The sequence below is a fragment of the Grampus griseus genome (genome assembly GCF_964374135.1).
Source record: "Grampus griseus genome assembly, chromosome: 20".
NCBI classification, from domain to species: domain Eukaryota; kingdom Metazoa; phylum Chordata; class Mammalia; order Artiodactyla; family Delphinidae; genus Grampus; species Grampus griseus.
Genome location: NC_139014.1, coordinates 948,053 through 965,237, shown reverse-complemented (window position 1 = coordinate 965,237; position 17,185 = coordinate 948,053). Strand labels below are relative to the sequence as shown.

At 40.9% G+C, this 17,185-nt stretch overlaps 1 protein-coding gene across 2 annotated transcripts in view; it reads right to left on the bottom strand.

Annotated features, from left to right (window-relative positions):
• CEP112 (centrosomal protein 112) overlaps window positions 1-17,185 on the bottom strand; it is a 418,975-nt gene that overhangs the window by 398,152 nt on the left and 3,638 nt on the right. For both annotated transcript variants that reach the window (XM_082679947.1, XM_082679948.1), the window contains exons 2-4: window positions 14,568-14,681; window positions 11,296-11,486; window positions 9,175-9,350 (exon numbers count right to left, since the gene is read on the bottom strand). In XM_082679947.1, the coding sequence (XP_082536073.1) occupies window positions 9,175-9,350; window positions 11,296-11,486; window positions 14,568-14,673 (473 nt within the window). In that variant the 5' untranslated portion in view covers window positions 14,674-14,681. The remainder of the gene's footprint in view (window positions 1-9,174; window positions 9,351-11,295; window positions 11,487-14,567; window positions 14,682-17,185) is intronic.

The window sequence follows — 17,185 nt, the reverse complement described above, 5'->3', positions numbered from 1 at the left end:
AACAACATGGATCAATCTCACTACATAATGCTGAACAAAAGAAGCTGGAAAAAAGTGAAAATACTTTATGAACCAAAAACTAACCTATGTTGATATAATGCAAAATAGTGGTCACCTTTTGCGGGGACGATAAATGACTGGGAGGGAGCGAGAGAGAGGTTTCTGGAGAGCTGGTCATGTTCTCTATGTTGATCTAAGCAAAGAAATGATCAACACAGAATACAGAGCGCTGGCCTTTCAGGACAAGGGGGAGGAGGCACGGCCGAAGGTCTCCTGGAGCAGTGATGTGCTATTTCTTGGCTGGGTTAGCAGCATAGGGACGTTTATTTTCTAACTGCTCTTTAAACTGTACCTGTCATTTCCATACACTGTTTACATATATGCTATGTTTCACAGAGGTAAAACTTTTTAAGAGTAATACAACTACTGCCTTATAAATCAGAAAACTAAAATGAGAACTAACTTTAGATTTCACATCTGTGCATTCATCTGAGCAGCAAGTAATACTGTTATATACCATCTGCGGAACAGTTTTCTTACGGTATTGCTAAATATCAATGAAACATAAAAATAATTAGCAACAATTAATACCGCAGTAAAGTATCAAATAACACTGAAAATAAGAAAATGAAAATAACTTCCACGGATCCACAATATATTTATTTTAATATTTCAAAGAGAACTTTATTAGGAATAAAAAAAACAAAACTAAATTTTAAATAAATGAGAAGCTTGACCAAACCAAAAAATGATCAGAGATTCATAAACTTTTTAAGACTTTGTATTTTTCCCCATTTCCTACTTTAAAATAACACATTTGATTTTAAAATTAAAAACCAGCTTTAAAAGTCACTCATTTAAATCAACGTTTATTAATATATCTCTGGTTTAATAGTATCAACACTCAAGAGAGTATTTTAATTCCCTCTAAGTTTTACAACACATATAAGCTTACTGTCATCCTTTTTTGTTTAAAAGAACAATCAGAACTAAACTGTTCAATATTATGATCTCACAAAAAGAAACTTGCTTGTGAAACAAAGAGATACTTATTACAAAGCCCCACTCGTTAAAAAATTTTAAAAAGTTAGAAGTGACTAAATTTGTCAAAAATCTGACTCAATGAAAAAAAAGCCTAAAAGAAATGCAAGGCCATTATTTTCAAAGCTATTCCATCTCAGTTACAAATTGCTGTCACTTGGCCTTGCCTTGGTAAATACCTAAGAATGATATTTAATTAGCACATCACTGTTGAAAATTAATGAGCAGCTAAGTGGTCCCATGAGGGTGTGAAACATACTGTTCTACTGAGGATCCTAAGAAAGTTTCCATCCCTTGTTTATGAAGCAGTCTTACCCCTAGAGCTCAAGGTTAAACATCTGCCTAACAAGTGTCCATTCTGGCAAAAAGACCAAGTTAATCACATTTGTTTCTCACTAAACGTTCTCTCCAAACACAATGATGAAAAAGATTGACTTTTCTTTCATTAATTTAAGAAAAATGATTAATTTTTCTTTCTTCCAAAAAGACTTGTTGGGGAGAGGTCCTCTTAAACCTTAGACTGACCAACAGGAAGCTACCAGATACTGATCACAGGCGATCCTCACCAAAGAAGGGAGATACCCAGGAAGTGCAGTAAGCACACAGCACAGGTCTCTCCCGGGGGCAGAGGCAGTTTAGATGCACCAACACCCACCTCCCACTGCCCACCTAGACAGCAGCTCTCCACCTGGCAGGAAGACTCAGGTCTAGAACTCCAAGCCCCACTTGGTAGCCCCTAATCACATATGGCTACTTGAACTAATTAAAACCCCAAATTCAATTCCTCAGCCACAGTAGCCACACTGCAAGTGCTCAGCAGTCACATGTGAATAGTGGCTGCGATACTGGACAGCACAGCTGCGGAACATTCCCACCACTGCGGGATGCTGTATTACACTGCTGCAGAATATACGTAGTATACGTATGGAACGAACATACGTCATGTACTAGTGCAGAATGTATCTTTGCCTAATCAACAGGGCAATTCTTAAATAAAATGAATGTACTTTTTGTGAATAATATTTAAGGATGTTTTACTACATGTAACCCTAACCATAATTATCTATGCCAATGGACATAAAGAAATCCTAGGAAGGAAAGGTAATGATAAGCTCTCCTGTAAATTCATCCAACAATTTAGAAGCAGAGGCTATTTATAGGTCAGTGCCATTTACATATAGAAATGGAGTTTAACAAATTTAAAAGATTCTATCTACTATAGTTGAGTATACAGACTAAAAATTAAATCAATATTTTTAAAGTGAAAACTGTTTTTTCACACAGATCAACATACTCAACCATAAGTACATTTTTTCATTATACTTGGTCACCATCTGCTGGCGATGTTCTTAAACTGTACCAGCACACGAAACGCTGGCTGTACTGGGAGACATTTTTAAAGGACACAGTCCCCGCTCTTCGCCACAATGCATTCCTGGAAAACCACATCATAAAGAGGCTCACTGTAAAGCAAATCATATTTTCCATAAGGGCAGGACTATAATTAGATTCTCCATTCCAAACTGAAATCTGGCACCAAATAACCCATGGAAAGATCTCATTAAAGCAAGATGCACAAATTATAGTCCTCTACACTCATGTAAAATAGGATAATTATTCTCCAAGTCCTTTCTTAAAGGTATGAACATATTTGTTATTTGAAGGATACAACATAAATCAAAAGATAAAACTTTAATTTATGTAAAATTAACCTAAATCTAATATGGTAAAAGTCATATATAATAAATAATAATTCTGCTTGCATGCTCCTAGAATTCTTAAGCAATCTGGATGATGACTCTTTATAAAGTGGCATCTGAGGAAATGTAAACAACTGCTGCCTTCTTTCTCAGCAGTGAAGTCCTCTAAAATAAGCAGCATTGTCTCTCCTCCACCGTGAAGCAGTGTTTAAAGGTCGGCATTGATTCCACATCTCTCCTCTTTGCTTTCTCCTAACCCGTAACTCTTAACCAAAGTTTCCAGTAGAAACAATAAGGGGTATTACATCATTCTTTTTCATCGTCCCCTATCCCAGAACCTAACTACACTCTGGTGATAAGCTACCAGACCACATCATACTTGACTGAAAAGCTATAAAAATAATTACAAGCCATTAAAAAGAAGCTTCAGGGCTTCCCCGGTGGTGCAGTGGTTGAGAGTCCGCCTGCCGATGCAGGGGACACGGGTTCGTGCCCTGGTCCGGGGGGATCCCACATGCCACGGAGCGGCTGGGCCCGTGAGCCATGGCCACTGGACCTGTGCGTCCGGAGCCTGTGCTCCGCAACGGGAGAGGCCACAACAGTAAGAGGCCGGCGTACCGCAAAAAAAAAAAAAAAGAAGAAGCTTCAAAACATTTTTCACAGAACAGGAGGACAAAATAAAATCTATTACCTTTGTGTCTGTCTTTGGGATAATGCACAGAAAAAAGCACAGAGAGACGACAAGAACTGAAGTCTAATGTCACTTAGGCAGCTTCTAATACACGCTGTGATAAAATGTTTAAAAACAGGGCCAGCCACACTGTGTTCCCTCTATCCTGGAAAAGGGGGCTTGCTGAGTTATCTAAATAAAGACTGATTCAAAACCTCTTTTATTTTATTTTTACTTTATTTTTTTATTTCTTTGGCCACGCTGCGTGGCTTTCAAGATCTGCTTCCTGACCAGGGATTGAACCCGGGGCCCCAGCAGTGGACGCACTGCGTCCTAACCACCGGACCACCAAGGAACTCCCAAAAGCCTCTTCTAAAATACTATTACCTCTCTTTATTCTGAGAGTGTGCAGGAATCATACTTACAATCTGAACTTTTCTGCATAACATTAATTTCTTTCTCTCAGAAACACAGAATGACTTTTAGGAACTGAAAATAATTAATGACCAATGGACCTTAAGACAATACCCTTTGGGAAGATTAAATAATGAGAGAAGCAAAAGAGCAGTCACTCTAACAAGCAAGCCCCTGTGTGGCCTGTTAAAGTAACCATCCCCGCACCACTGATGATGGCGTTAGCAACAGCCAGCACTTTCACAGGTCCCGGGTCAGAAGCTCGACGTGCAGTATGCACTTCACCCACACGACTCTGACGTTAGTACTACCCCCATCTCCAACTTACAGGAGACGAAACTGGGGTTTAGAGAAAGTAAGTAAGCTGCCTGAGGATACATGGTTGCCAAGTGTCAGAAGTGATATCTGAGCAAAGGCAAACTGCCTCATTTCAGCTCAACCTAGAAATAACCAAGAACAAAGGTATAGTCGCCCAAGATTGCTAACACAGCTCAAGTGGAGAAAAAATGGATTATAGTGAAGTTTCCATGTTTGCTGCATAAAGTACTCATGCCTACATGGAACACCAGAAAGAATATGGGGTCTGGAATCACAAAGACCTAGATTCCAATACTGAATCCATCACTGGGAAAGTTTATTGACCTTACTGAAGCTGTTACCTCATCAATAAATACAAAGGGCAATTTTGTCAACCTCACAGAACTACAGACAGGATGCAATCAGATAACTTACAAAAGATTTCTAGAAGAGTATTTAGCATACAGTAGGTGCTCCATAAACGTACAACTTGCCTCACTTGGTTCCTATTTTAACAAACTAGAAATACAAGTGAAATCCACAAACACTGAGACTGTTCATTGGGAAAATTTCATTCTTATGTTTAAATCTGTGTATTTGCTATATATGGTTAGATTTATTAACGTGCGTAACTACTGTAAATAGTGTGTATGCCCAAGCTTTTTAATAAGATAGTGTTTTGGAAGGCAACCTGACACCATTTATCAAAAAATGTGTGATTATTAAAAATAACATAGACATGTGTACAAAAAATTTTTGAACTTTTCACACCAGATTACTCCCACTCCCTAAAGGTAAAACAGTTTCGTATGTGGCACCCAGAAATATTCCATGCACGCGTACCCATACGTATCCATATATACTCTTTAAAATACACACACACACACACACACACACACACACACACACAAATGGAAGCTTACTACACTTTTATGTACTTCTTTTGAACTTTATACATCTTAGAGATCATTCCATACTAGCCCATATATTTTTGTTACCATTGCACAAGGTGTTGAACCTACTAATAATCCCACCAACAGCTCACCCATTAAATGTTTTACTGTGCCCAGCTACAGCATCACTAATAGCCCAAACACACACAGGCGCATAATGATATATGCACCAGGAAGTTAACTAAGGCGTTCTTTTAACACTAAAGAATCAAAAGCAACGAGACGGGTAAGTTACAGTAAATCTATGCTATGGATTATTATCTGTGATGAAAAAGATTACACAGGTTACATGACACAGGATTAAGACACAGTTAAGTGACAAAAGAATAATACATGTAGTACAAGCCAACTTATTTTTATTTTTTATTTTTTTTTGCAGTACACGGGCCTCTCACTGTTGTGGTCTCTCCCGTTGCGGAGCACAGGCTCCGGACGCGCAGGCTCAGCAGCCATGGCTCACGGGCCCAGCCGCTCCGCGGCATGTGGGATCCTCCCGGACCGGGGCACGAACCCGTGTCCCCTGCATCGGCAGGCGGACTCTCAACCACTGCGCCACCAGGGAAGCCCTATAATTTTTAATTACATACGTGTGGGTATGTGTGTACTATGGAATGATACACACCAAACTGTTGATGCCAACTACCTCTCGTGAGGGAAGTGAAGCAAGAACATGGAGGGAAGGACTCTTTTTACCCTTCATAGTTCTACACTGAGGTTTTTACAAAGAGCGTGCATCATATATAGACTGTATAATTTTCTAAAATGAGGATAAAAACTGTATCAGTCATCTATTGCTGCATAACCAGTTACCACAGACATAACAGCTTTAAACAACACATACATTTTCTCATAGTTTCTGTGGGTCAGAAGTGCAGGTGCAGCCGAGCTCAGTCCTCTGCTTAAGGCCACACAAGGCTGCAATCAGGGTTTGCCCAGAGCTGGGTTCTCATCTGGAGACTCAATGAGGGAAGAATCTGCTTCCCCACTGTCACGGTTGTCAGCAGCTTCCGTTCCTTCTGGATATGGGATTCACGGCAGCCTGCTTCTTCAAGCCAGCAAGGAAAAGACAGCAAGCCTCTAGAGCCAGTCTGCCAGCAGGGCAGAGTCTTATGTATCGCAATGTATTCACGGACGTGACAGCCCATCACCACTGCCATACTCTATTGGTTAGAAGCCACTCACAGGTCCTGCCCACACTCAAGGAGGAAGGACTGTACAAGGCTGTCAACACCCAGAGCAGGATCTCGGGGCCACCTGAAACTCTGTGTACCACAAAGACAATCAGGATCTTTACCATCTCTCAATGGTAAGCACCTGAAAGATGACTGGGAAGTCATTTATATGGATGTATCTCATGGTTGTCTAAATGAAATTAACCAAACTGTACAGGCAGGAGATCTATGTCTATGGTCTCATTAGTAACATTTTGTAAAACCATGCTCCAAGTTCAAATATAATTCAAGTATTTCATTGTCAAGAAAGGAAGCAGCTATTTGACATTAAATACAATAAAAGATCTCTAATAAAATGGCAAGGCAATTTGGAAAGTGGTTTTTATAAAATAAACCATGGGTAATAACATAAGCTTACACCAAGAACTATGAAAAAGGATAAAACCAGGACAGGACTAGTTATGTGTTGAAACTGTCTGAAGTGAAATGCTAAGTCTACTAGTGTGCAATGTGTATTTGGTGGAAAAAAGCATGATAATAAGCCTGACAGAATATGACCTCGTAATACTTCTAATGTGTCTAGAATGAGGCTGCATGCCATATCCTACAGGAAGAATAAAGGTAAAGGGCAGGTGCCGTCTCTGTTGAATAGGGTCCTAACAAAGGGGCTTCAGAAGGACTCTGCATCTTTAATAATATAAAAAGGCTAGGACACAAACAGCATAATCTAAAATGCCATGAGAAATACTTCACATACAAAAAGGTCTAAGTAAAGCAGGATTTTATAAAGTGATCAAAACAGAAACACTAAGGGGGAAAATCTTTTAAGATTAAAGAGGATGTTCAAAGGACAAGTTGAAGTGGTTGTAACATTTATGAGGCAGCATTAAACTTCAGTTCTAAGTAACAATAAATTATTCACTACAAAAACATACATGTGTCAAATATTATAAGCCTCTTAAACTTTTTAAACAATTCCTTGCAGAACGGAGGAGATGTATTAGGTCAACACGAGCAGATTCTAACTTTTTCAGCAGCACAGTATGACCACTCAGAGCAAAGGAACAACTTCAGAAAAAAATATGAAGTCAGACCATCAATAGATTCCACCACCACTACTGATCTGATCTCACACATTTTGTATCTGGTCTTAAATCAATTGTATTGCCTTTAGATGAAGTAAATGTTAGTTTTACTTTTAAGTGCCTTCATGTACATAAAATTACAAATATCTGTTAATTAATGTACATGCAAATTAAAATTTTTAAATAGATCAAGTTAAGTTAAGAGAAGCATGTAAGTAAAGATACCCCTGAGAAGTTTTGTTTTTGCAGCCCTACTTGGCCTTGGCCTTAGTGAAATTCTAACACTTGACTAGAAAGAGACTTGCCTTTTCCAGTTCCTTCATTGCCTTTACTAATTGCATTGTTAAAAATATAAAAAGGTTAGGACACAAACAGGGCATCTCTGTAGCCTATAACCACACATCCCTTAACTTCTTCTAAAATTTATCCTTCCCTCAACTTTTTCTAACAGTACTTTTTGCAAATCCTTGTGAGCCATTCTCTCTGCCACAATATGCCTGCCTCAAAGAGGCTGTGTCCAGAATAAATTCAATGTGTGGCAGTGCCTAACAGCCCATTCACTGACTCATGTAGGCACTCACCAAAAACTAAGACTCATACCGTTGGTCACAGGTGCCCACCCAGGGCCAGGCACTGGAAATACCGTGCAGACAGGAAGAACACTGTCCCTGCCTCAGTCTCTGTAACGAGACCACAATCTCCTTACACCCCAACTTACTGCTACACAGCTAACAAAAATTCCAGTCACAACTCTTCTGCTTCTGAATCTCCTAGGAAGGCAAAAATTAGTATTTAACACCGCCTGCTTTGGACTCATCTATTCATTCCTTTTCCCTCTTCCGAAACATGTCCTTAATTATATCACCTCTTCCTGTTCCATATTAATTTGTTTCCCCTTTCTAATAAAAAAATTTCATATGGACTGGATCTCTTGCTTTCTGTTCACCTGTTCTTTTCCACCATAATACCTGAGGTCTGAAAAACATAACCAGACTATATCAACTACGAAGACACTTCAAATTACTAATAAGATTTCTGTATCTTTTAAGGAATAAACCAAAAAAAATTATAGCAGAAAAGAAAGATTACATATCCATAACCTATTCAAATTCCAAAAGTTAAAATTACCAAGAGAATGGTGAGGAGTAATGTAAGAATCGACACTGTCCAATACTTTAACATTTCAGGGAACATGCCAAAGGTAAAACTCAAAATCTGATAAAAGTCCAATTTAAATCTACCCATCCTGAAGGCCAAAAGTTATACTACAACAACTGTTTTATTGTGTACTTAACAAACTCAGAAGTTCACGTTTATTTGTACTAAAAATCCTATTTAAGCTTAGTACTCTAGTAAGAAAGCACGTTTAATAGGGTTTATGTTTGCATTCATTGTTTTATTAAATCAAAACGAACACTGTTCAATGAGGGGAAAGGACAGAAGTTCAAGCATAAGCTTCCAGATGGATATGGAGGATGTTATATTTGGTTGAAGTCAGTGAAATGTCCTTAATTCACGCTTGTCATAAAGGGAAACAGAGAACTGTGTCATTTAAAGATTTTCAGGCACCACTTTCCAAGCAGTGGACTAGATAGAAATATTTAACATATATCCAAAAAGCAGCTAAAAACATACTATAATCTTGAATATACAACAAATGGAAAAGCAAAACTGTTATTTTAACTATACAACATTCCTTCATAGCCCTCAACTTCATAGCAAAAATATAAAGTAAACCAACTGCTTACCATAAAAAAAACATGGAAAAATGGAATGTACTTACCAGTTCCAAAGATGGGCTAAATAATGAAACACACTTGAAACCCCAAGTTCATGGCGTACCTCTGGACATGGGTCGGCGACTGTACCAAAGAGCAATCTTCTCCAGAAGAGAGCGTCCGTGACTCGCTGAGTCTGTGCTCACCGTTCCCCAGCTCGCCCATCACCCAGTCTGGTAATCCTTCTGGGCTGGACAATCCTTTGGCTTGTGCTGGATTTGGTTCATCAAAATAGATGGACTGATTTTTAAAAATTAGAAAAATTATTCTTTCAAAATGTACTATATGAGATAATCAGTTAAGATTTCCATCAAGTTTAGTGACAACCTTTCAAATACTCAAATTCAATTACATAAAAATATATAAAAATGTATCATTCAATGAAATATTAAAATACATAAAATGGATAACTTATTTACATTTTAGTTATGTTGTGCTGTATAAGAAATCTGATAAATGATAAAATTACATGACAGATACATCAGATAATAATGATTTATATTACAAAAGGAATATTAGCTGTATGAAAAGATAAGTGAAAAGTTCTTTTTAAATCATGTGCTCTCCTATTTCTTTCTGTGATCATTAACTACTCTGCACGCGCGCGCACACACACACACATACACACACACACACACACACACACACACACATCAGTAGGCAGAGAAACCAAAATCAATAAAAACCAGAAATAAAAGTTTCTGGTCATCCTGCAGTATCCCACAAGCTAGATGAAAAATCCAAGACAGGTCTCTAGGCCTTTACATTACTAACATTAGTAAAATAAAGCCCTTTCCTACAATTCCATAAAATGAGTGTGAAAGGGAAAGCATGATACAATACACTCATATTTCAACATCTGCATGTGTTTCAGAAAATGTTCTACCTTCGGTCATTAAGAATAGATGGGGGCTTCCCTGGTGGCGCAGTGGTTGAGAGTCCGCCTGCCAATGCAGGGGACATGGGTTCGTGTCCTGGTGTGGGAGGATCCCACATGCCGCGGAGCGGCTGGGCCCGTGAGCCATGGCTGCTGAGCCTGCGCGTCCGGAGCCTGTGCTCCGCAGCAGGAGAGGCCACAACAGTGAGAGGCCTGCGTACAGCAAAAAGAAAAAAAAAAAAAAAAAAGAATAGATGGGCTGGGACTTCCCTGGTGGCGCAGTGGTTAAGAATCCGCCTGCCAATACAGGGGACACGGGTTCAAGCCCTGGTCCAGGAAGATCCCACATGCCGTGAAGCAACTAAGCCCGTGCACCACAACTACTGAGCCTGTGCTCTAGAGCCCGCAAGCCACAACTACTGAACCCACGCGCCACAACTACTGAAGCCCGGGTGCCTAGAGCCCGTGCTCTGCAAGAAGAGAAGCCACCGCAATGAGAAGCCCACGCACCGCAACAAAGAGAAGCCCCCACTCGCCGCAACGAGAGAAAGCCCACGTGCAGCAACAGAGACCCAACACAGCCAAAAGATAATAAAAAAAACAAAACAAGAATCCGCCTGCCAATGCAGGGGACACGATGGTCTGGGAAGATCCCACATGCAGCAGAGAAACTAAGCCCATGCACCACAACTACTGAGTCTGCGCTCTAGAGCCCGCAAGCCACAACTACTGAGCCCGCGTGCCACAGCTACTGAAGCCCGTGCACCTAGAGCCCGTGCTCTGCAACAAAAGAAGCCACCACAATGAGAAGCCTGCGCACTGTAACGAAGAGTAGCCCCCGCTCGCTGCAACTAGAGAAAGCCCACGCGCAGCAACGAAGACCCAACGCAGCCAAAAATAAATAAATAAATAATAAATTTTTCTAAAAAACTTTAAAAAAAAGTAATTCAATCCAACCTCTCGTTACATTAAATAATACATACAGAAGAGCTTAATAAACTAGAATTTACTGACATCCATAAATTATTACATAATCCAGTGAAAATTAGTGGAAAATTAAGGCCCAATATTTAAAAATTCATTTTAATGTTTTTAGAAATATTGTAGAATACTGGAGGATGACTAAATCAATTAAGTATGGTTCCATTAGAGCTCAATATCTGATTTCCATTCAAGGCGGAAAAAAACTGAATCAGGGAGCAAAAAAATAGTTTTAGTAGCTTAATAATATGACCATTCCCAAATGGGATGATAAATTGACACTTTTAGAGAAACAAACGAATGCATCTTTTGGTCAAAGACACCTACCATGTATGAAGGTAAAGTTTTCAGCGTCCCTGGCTCAGGGCGGTGAGTGAAAGGGCCCTCGAGAGCCCCTCGCCTGAGCATGTGTAGTAAGAGCTTTGCGTACAGATTCCGATTCCTCCTGCCTGTGACCCCTGCTCCTGTTCCTGAAGGCTCACACAGTTTTCTAATCCAAAGTGCACACCTCTGCCGCTCTAGAAATACACAGGAGCTGTTAGAGACTTGAGTTTTCAAAAAATAAAACATTACATTAAAGACCCATAAAACATCTGCTCTAGTCTGCAGCAGGGATTGGCTGACAGCGAATATTTTAGGTTTTGCAGCCATATGATATCTAGCCAACTCTGCCGCTGTAGCATGAAAGCAGCCACACACCATTCACACCACACGTCACCAAATGGTTATGGCTGTTTTCTAATAAAACTTTATAAAAAAGGCAGCAGCCTGGATGTGGCCCAGGGGCTACAGTTTGCCAACCCACCCTGGTCTAGAGTTTAACTTTAAACTAGTAATAAGATCTCAGGATTGCTACCAAATAAATCTGAGACAAAAATGTTGCTGTTCGCATAGCACAGGGAGATCAGATCGGTGCTTTGTGACCGCCTGGAGGGGTGGGGTAGGGAGGGTGGGAGGGAGGGAGACACAAGAGGGAAGAGATATGGGAACATACGTATATGTATAACTGATTCACTTTGTTATAAAGCAGAAACTAACACACCATTGTAAAGTAATTATACCCCAATAAAGATGTTTAAAAAAAAAAAGGTTGCTGTAAAACCATCTCTAAAATAATTTCCGTTGTGTTGAAAAATCTTTCTGTAATTCTCATTACACAAACCAAGAGAGAGAGAATGCAATCTTATTTAGCATTTTAAACCTAATCTAAAATTGAATCTCAAATGTTTTATTTATTAAACTGGTAATCTTCAGGGATTTGTGGATGATTTATTTAGGAATTTCTTTTAACCTCTCTAAAAACAATTGAGGGTTACATATTTACATGTAATTTTGAAAAATAATTATCCCTTTAAAAGCTACCTTAAAAATGTAGCACAGTTTAATCCACATATAATGACCTATTGATTATCTTATCTTACCACGACACAGAATTGTTTTTAGGTCTCAGGAAAACCATTTTGACATTAATCTTTTATCAGTCTAACTCAATTTGAGGATTATATATCTAACACAAATCATAAATCTGCTTCAATGTCTTAGTTTCTAAAGGTCATATTCATTTATTGTTTTACCTACAAAAATCCCTGGGGCAGATTTACCACTTTGCTCATACTGGATTTATCACTACATGTATGAAAGGTAGTCTCTAAATAACTTTTGTATTTTTAGCTTTGAAAATTATATAATCACAAAACAAACTTCTTGAAATATCAGGTGTACTTTGTGCAAAAAGAAAATACAAACTAAAGCGGATAAACTTAAGCAAACAGTTTTTCAAACTATATGTTTATACGCCCTGCAGCAAACTGAGATCCATATAATAGTCGGTGAATACAACTTAGTACAACAATCCAGCTAGCGAAAAAAATTAATTCCTCTATTTAAAATAATGGCGAAAACCATTATCAAAAGTAGAATTTAACTATAATGAAATTTAAGTTATTATGAATGTTCAGGTTCTTGACTGGGATGTGAGTGTCTGAGCATTCATTATGAATTAATTACATAAAAGAGGGTCAGGGATGTACCAATACATACTGACAATGAGTCATGAACCAAAGATCACAATTAATCCAATTCTATGTACCCCAAATCCCTTTTTAAAAGAAGAGGGACTTCCCTGGTGGCGCAGTGGTTAAGAATCTGCCTGCCAATGCAGGGGTCATGGGTTCGAGCCCTGGTCCGGGAAGATCCCACATGCCGTGGAGCAACTAAGCCCGTGCCCCACAACTACTGAGCCTGCGCTCTAGAGCGCGCGAGTCACAACTACTGAAGCCCGCGCACCTAGCACCCGTGCTCCACAAGAGAAGCCACTGCAATGAGAAGTCACCCCAAGAAGCCCACGCGCCACAAGGAAGAGTAGCTCCCACTCGCCCCAACTAGAGAAAGCCCATGTGCAGCAACAAAGACCCAATGCAGCCAAAAATAAATAAATTAATTTTTAAAAAGTGATACTGCATCTTTAAAAAAAAAGATGAAATATGAGGATAGTCTGAAGTACATTTATAATGAGAGATTTTAATATACACTTATGCTAATCAGCAGATCTAAGACAAGAAGGAAAAAAAGGCACTGAGTATCAGAAGAGGACACAGTATAGAAATATCATTAAATACTAATTCAACTAATCGTGAATGAGCCACGGGACAGGAAATATTCATTTTAAGAAAAGCAGAAGAAGAAAGAAGAGGTTACCATCCAACAAGGCAAGAGAAGAAGGCAGAGGAAGAGGCGTGAAGGGAAGACCATGCCAAGCCACCCTGGACTCGGACAGGCTGCAGGCCCTGCCTGGTACGACGGGTGACCACAGAACGCGTAACTCATACACTGCGCTCCCTCTTCCCAGTGCAGCTCCCTGGAATAAAGATCTAACATTGAGTCGGCGCCTCATGTTGAATACGAAGTTGACTCAGACACCTCACAGAAACAGGGGACTTGGACAACACGGGGGTAAAAGCCGGTCTCCTGGCCCCACTCCGAACCCTCCTCGCGAAAGCTCCCAAATCAGATTTACCTTTACGGCCAGCCTTACGCCTACTATGACTCAGAGGGTCTTCCCTGCCCCTCAAACTCTCTTCAACTGCTCTCTGATAAACCTTTTTTACTTGAGACAAAGACTCACAGAGGAGAAAAGGTTAGGAATTGCAGACAAGATGCCAACAAAAACGCATTCACACTTGATTTTAGTCAGTCAACCAATGAGCATGTAAGACTAACAGATTCTTTTCTGCTTTGATAAACAAAAGGGTCAGAGACAGGTGGACAGTAGGCTCCTGAAAGAAGAACCATCTTCATGGTAGGAGGAAAAAGACGCAGGAAAAAACAGTAACAGCCAACTTTAAAGACCCATGCAATTTAAGCTCATGACCTGTGAGAAGTGGTCTCACAGTAATAATACCTTTCCACAGTTCAGTAGTTCACCATGACTAAATTTCTGTTTACCCTCCAACAGCTCAAGGTAAACAATCCTTTATCAGCTTAAGATGAAAACTGTTATTAAATGAATCCACTTTTCATTTTGAAAGTTCATGGGTTTGACTAAATAATACAAAGAAAAAAATTAATTTTAAGAACGTAATTTTCAAACATACTCTTACCTGACCTATGGGGTAATTTTAGAACAAAGGGCTTCATATCTACCACAAAGTGATCAAATTCCGCATCCAGCTTCTCCCATTTTTCTTCTTCGCTTCCCATTTCCATAATTCAGCCTGTAAAAGATTTAAAATTAAAATATTAAGATCTGTATGCTGAAAACTACAAAACTCATGAAAGAGATCAAAGGTAGTATTAAATACCCCCAAATTGATCTATACATTTAATGCAACTCCAATCAAAATCCCAGCAGTATTCTTTGTAGATATACACAAGCTGATTCTAAAATTTGCGTGGAAAGTTAAAGGAATTAGAATAGCAGAAACAATCCTGAAAAAGAAGAACAAGTTTGGAACACTCACATTACCTGATTTAAGATGCACTATAAAAGTACAGCAGTCAAGACAATATGGTATTGGTGAAAGGATAAGACACATAGACCAATGGAACAAACTAGAGAGTCCAGAAATTGACCAACACAAATATGGACAACTGACACTCGACAAAGGTACAATTCATGGAGGAATGATAGTTTTTACAACAAACGATGCTGTAACAATTGGGGATCCATATGCATAAATAAATTTAAACAAATAACCTCACTCTGTATGAAAAATTAACTCCAAATAAATAACAGACCTAAGTGTAAAATGTAAAACTATAAAACTCTTAGAAGAAAACATAGACGAAAATCTTCATGACTTGGTGTTAGTCAAGGATTTCTTCGATATATCACTAAAAGCACTACCTGTAAAAGAAAAAATTGATATATTGGACTGTATCAAAATGAAAAATTTCTGTTCTGCAAAGAACTCTTTCCAGGAGTTGAAAAGATAAGCTACAGCCTGGGAGAAAATACTGCAAATCATTTACCTCAGAAAGGACCTATATCAAGAATACATAAAGAACTTTTAAAACTAAACCATAAGAAAACAAACAACCCAATAAAAGTAATCAGCAAAAAAAATTAGTTCCTTTACCAAAGAAGATGTACAGTTGAGAAGTAAGCGCGTGAAAAAGATGCTTAACCTCATTAATCATCAGAGAAATGCAAATTAAAACCACAATGAGATATCACTACCTGCCTATTAGGACAGCTAAAATTAAAAAGGCAAACACCACCAAAGCTGCTGAGGGCTCAGCGCGAGAGGCCTTCTCACGCATTGCTGGGAGGAGCACAGAGCGGTGCAGCCACTCAGGAAGACAGGTTAGCCATCGCCCACCCCGTTAAACATACCCGCAGCGGAGGAGCCAGAAATCCCCCTCTTGGGCATCTATCCAGGAGAAGCAAAATCTCTATTCGCACAGAAACCCGGATGTAATGTTTCTAGCAGCTTTCTTCTTCTATAGCCACCAAACTCTGGAAACACCCACGTGTCCCTCCCCTGGGAAATGGATAAACCGCCGTGGCCTCGCCACACAACGAAACAGCGCTCGGGCAGAGAGAGGACGGAAGCGCCCACTGGCCCCGCCACACGGATGAGCGTCCATGCGCGAGGACGCGACGCGCAAGGCGCCGTTCCCGGAGGGCCGCGTGCTGTACGACGACACCCACTCGTACGGCATCCCCGAAAAGGCAAAAGCTACAGGCACACAGAACAGCTCGGTGGCGCACTGGGGTAGCACTGGGGCGCAAGGAGAGCACACGGGGCGCTGCGACTGTCCCGCGCCTTCTGCGCCCGAGGTCATAAAAACCCATTCTGAGTCTGTGTAAAAATTCATCACACTGCAACACCAAGAAAGCGATTGTAACCGTACGTAATGTAAAAGGTTTAACTTCCATCAGAAAACGTAAAATACTGGTCCTCGTACTTCTTCCTAATCAGGAAGAAAACCACTGAAAATGAAGGGAGTGGACCCCCAAACTCAGACACAGAGCTTCTGACAAAATTTCTTACGTTAAAAATATACCCAAGAGTCCACATGTTCCTCTCAGGTTCGAAATGCCTTGGTAAGGATGCGCACCATCTCTACGCTATGCACGGTCCCCAATTTGTCATTTGGCCGGTTTACAAACCACACGTTTGGGGAAAGGCTCCGGTGTGCCTCGGCGGCGGCCCTGCTCCACAGACGCCCTCCCTCTGCTCAGCGGGCCCCTAACGTTCAGCAGGGCGCCCACCTCAACACCAGCAGCCCCTGCGCGGACGGCCCTGGACCCGGCCCCTCCGCGTCCGGCCGCCGGCCGTCCCTCGCAGTTCGCGGCGGTGGGCCGGCGGCTCCCTCGGGGCCGACGAGCCCTGCCGGGGATCTTCCCCCCGCGCCGGCAGGCAGCCGTGCCGGGAAGGGAAGCAGTCTCTGACGTCCACGCTACCGCTCCCAGCCACGGCTCTCGCAAGCCCGCCCGCAACGCCCCTCTTATGAGGCCCCCGCCAGCGGGCCGGACCCAGCGCTCCCCCTGCATCGCTGCCGCCCACCAAAATGCCCTCCGGCCGATCGGCCTCTTTTCCTCCCTACTCCGCACGACAGCGACAGCGACCGCTCGACACCGTCCTTCGCTCCTCAGCTGAGGGTCTGCTGGAGAAAACGGGCACCGCCCTGAGGTCCCACCGGAATCCTCCGTTTTCTCCCATTTCGCCGTCCGCAAGGCAGCCCTGAAACTTTTACCAGCCCTCTCCAAGCC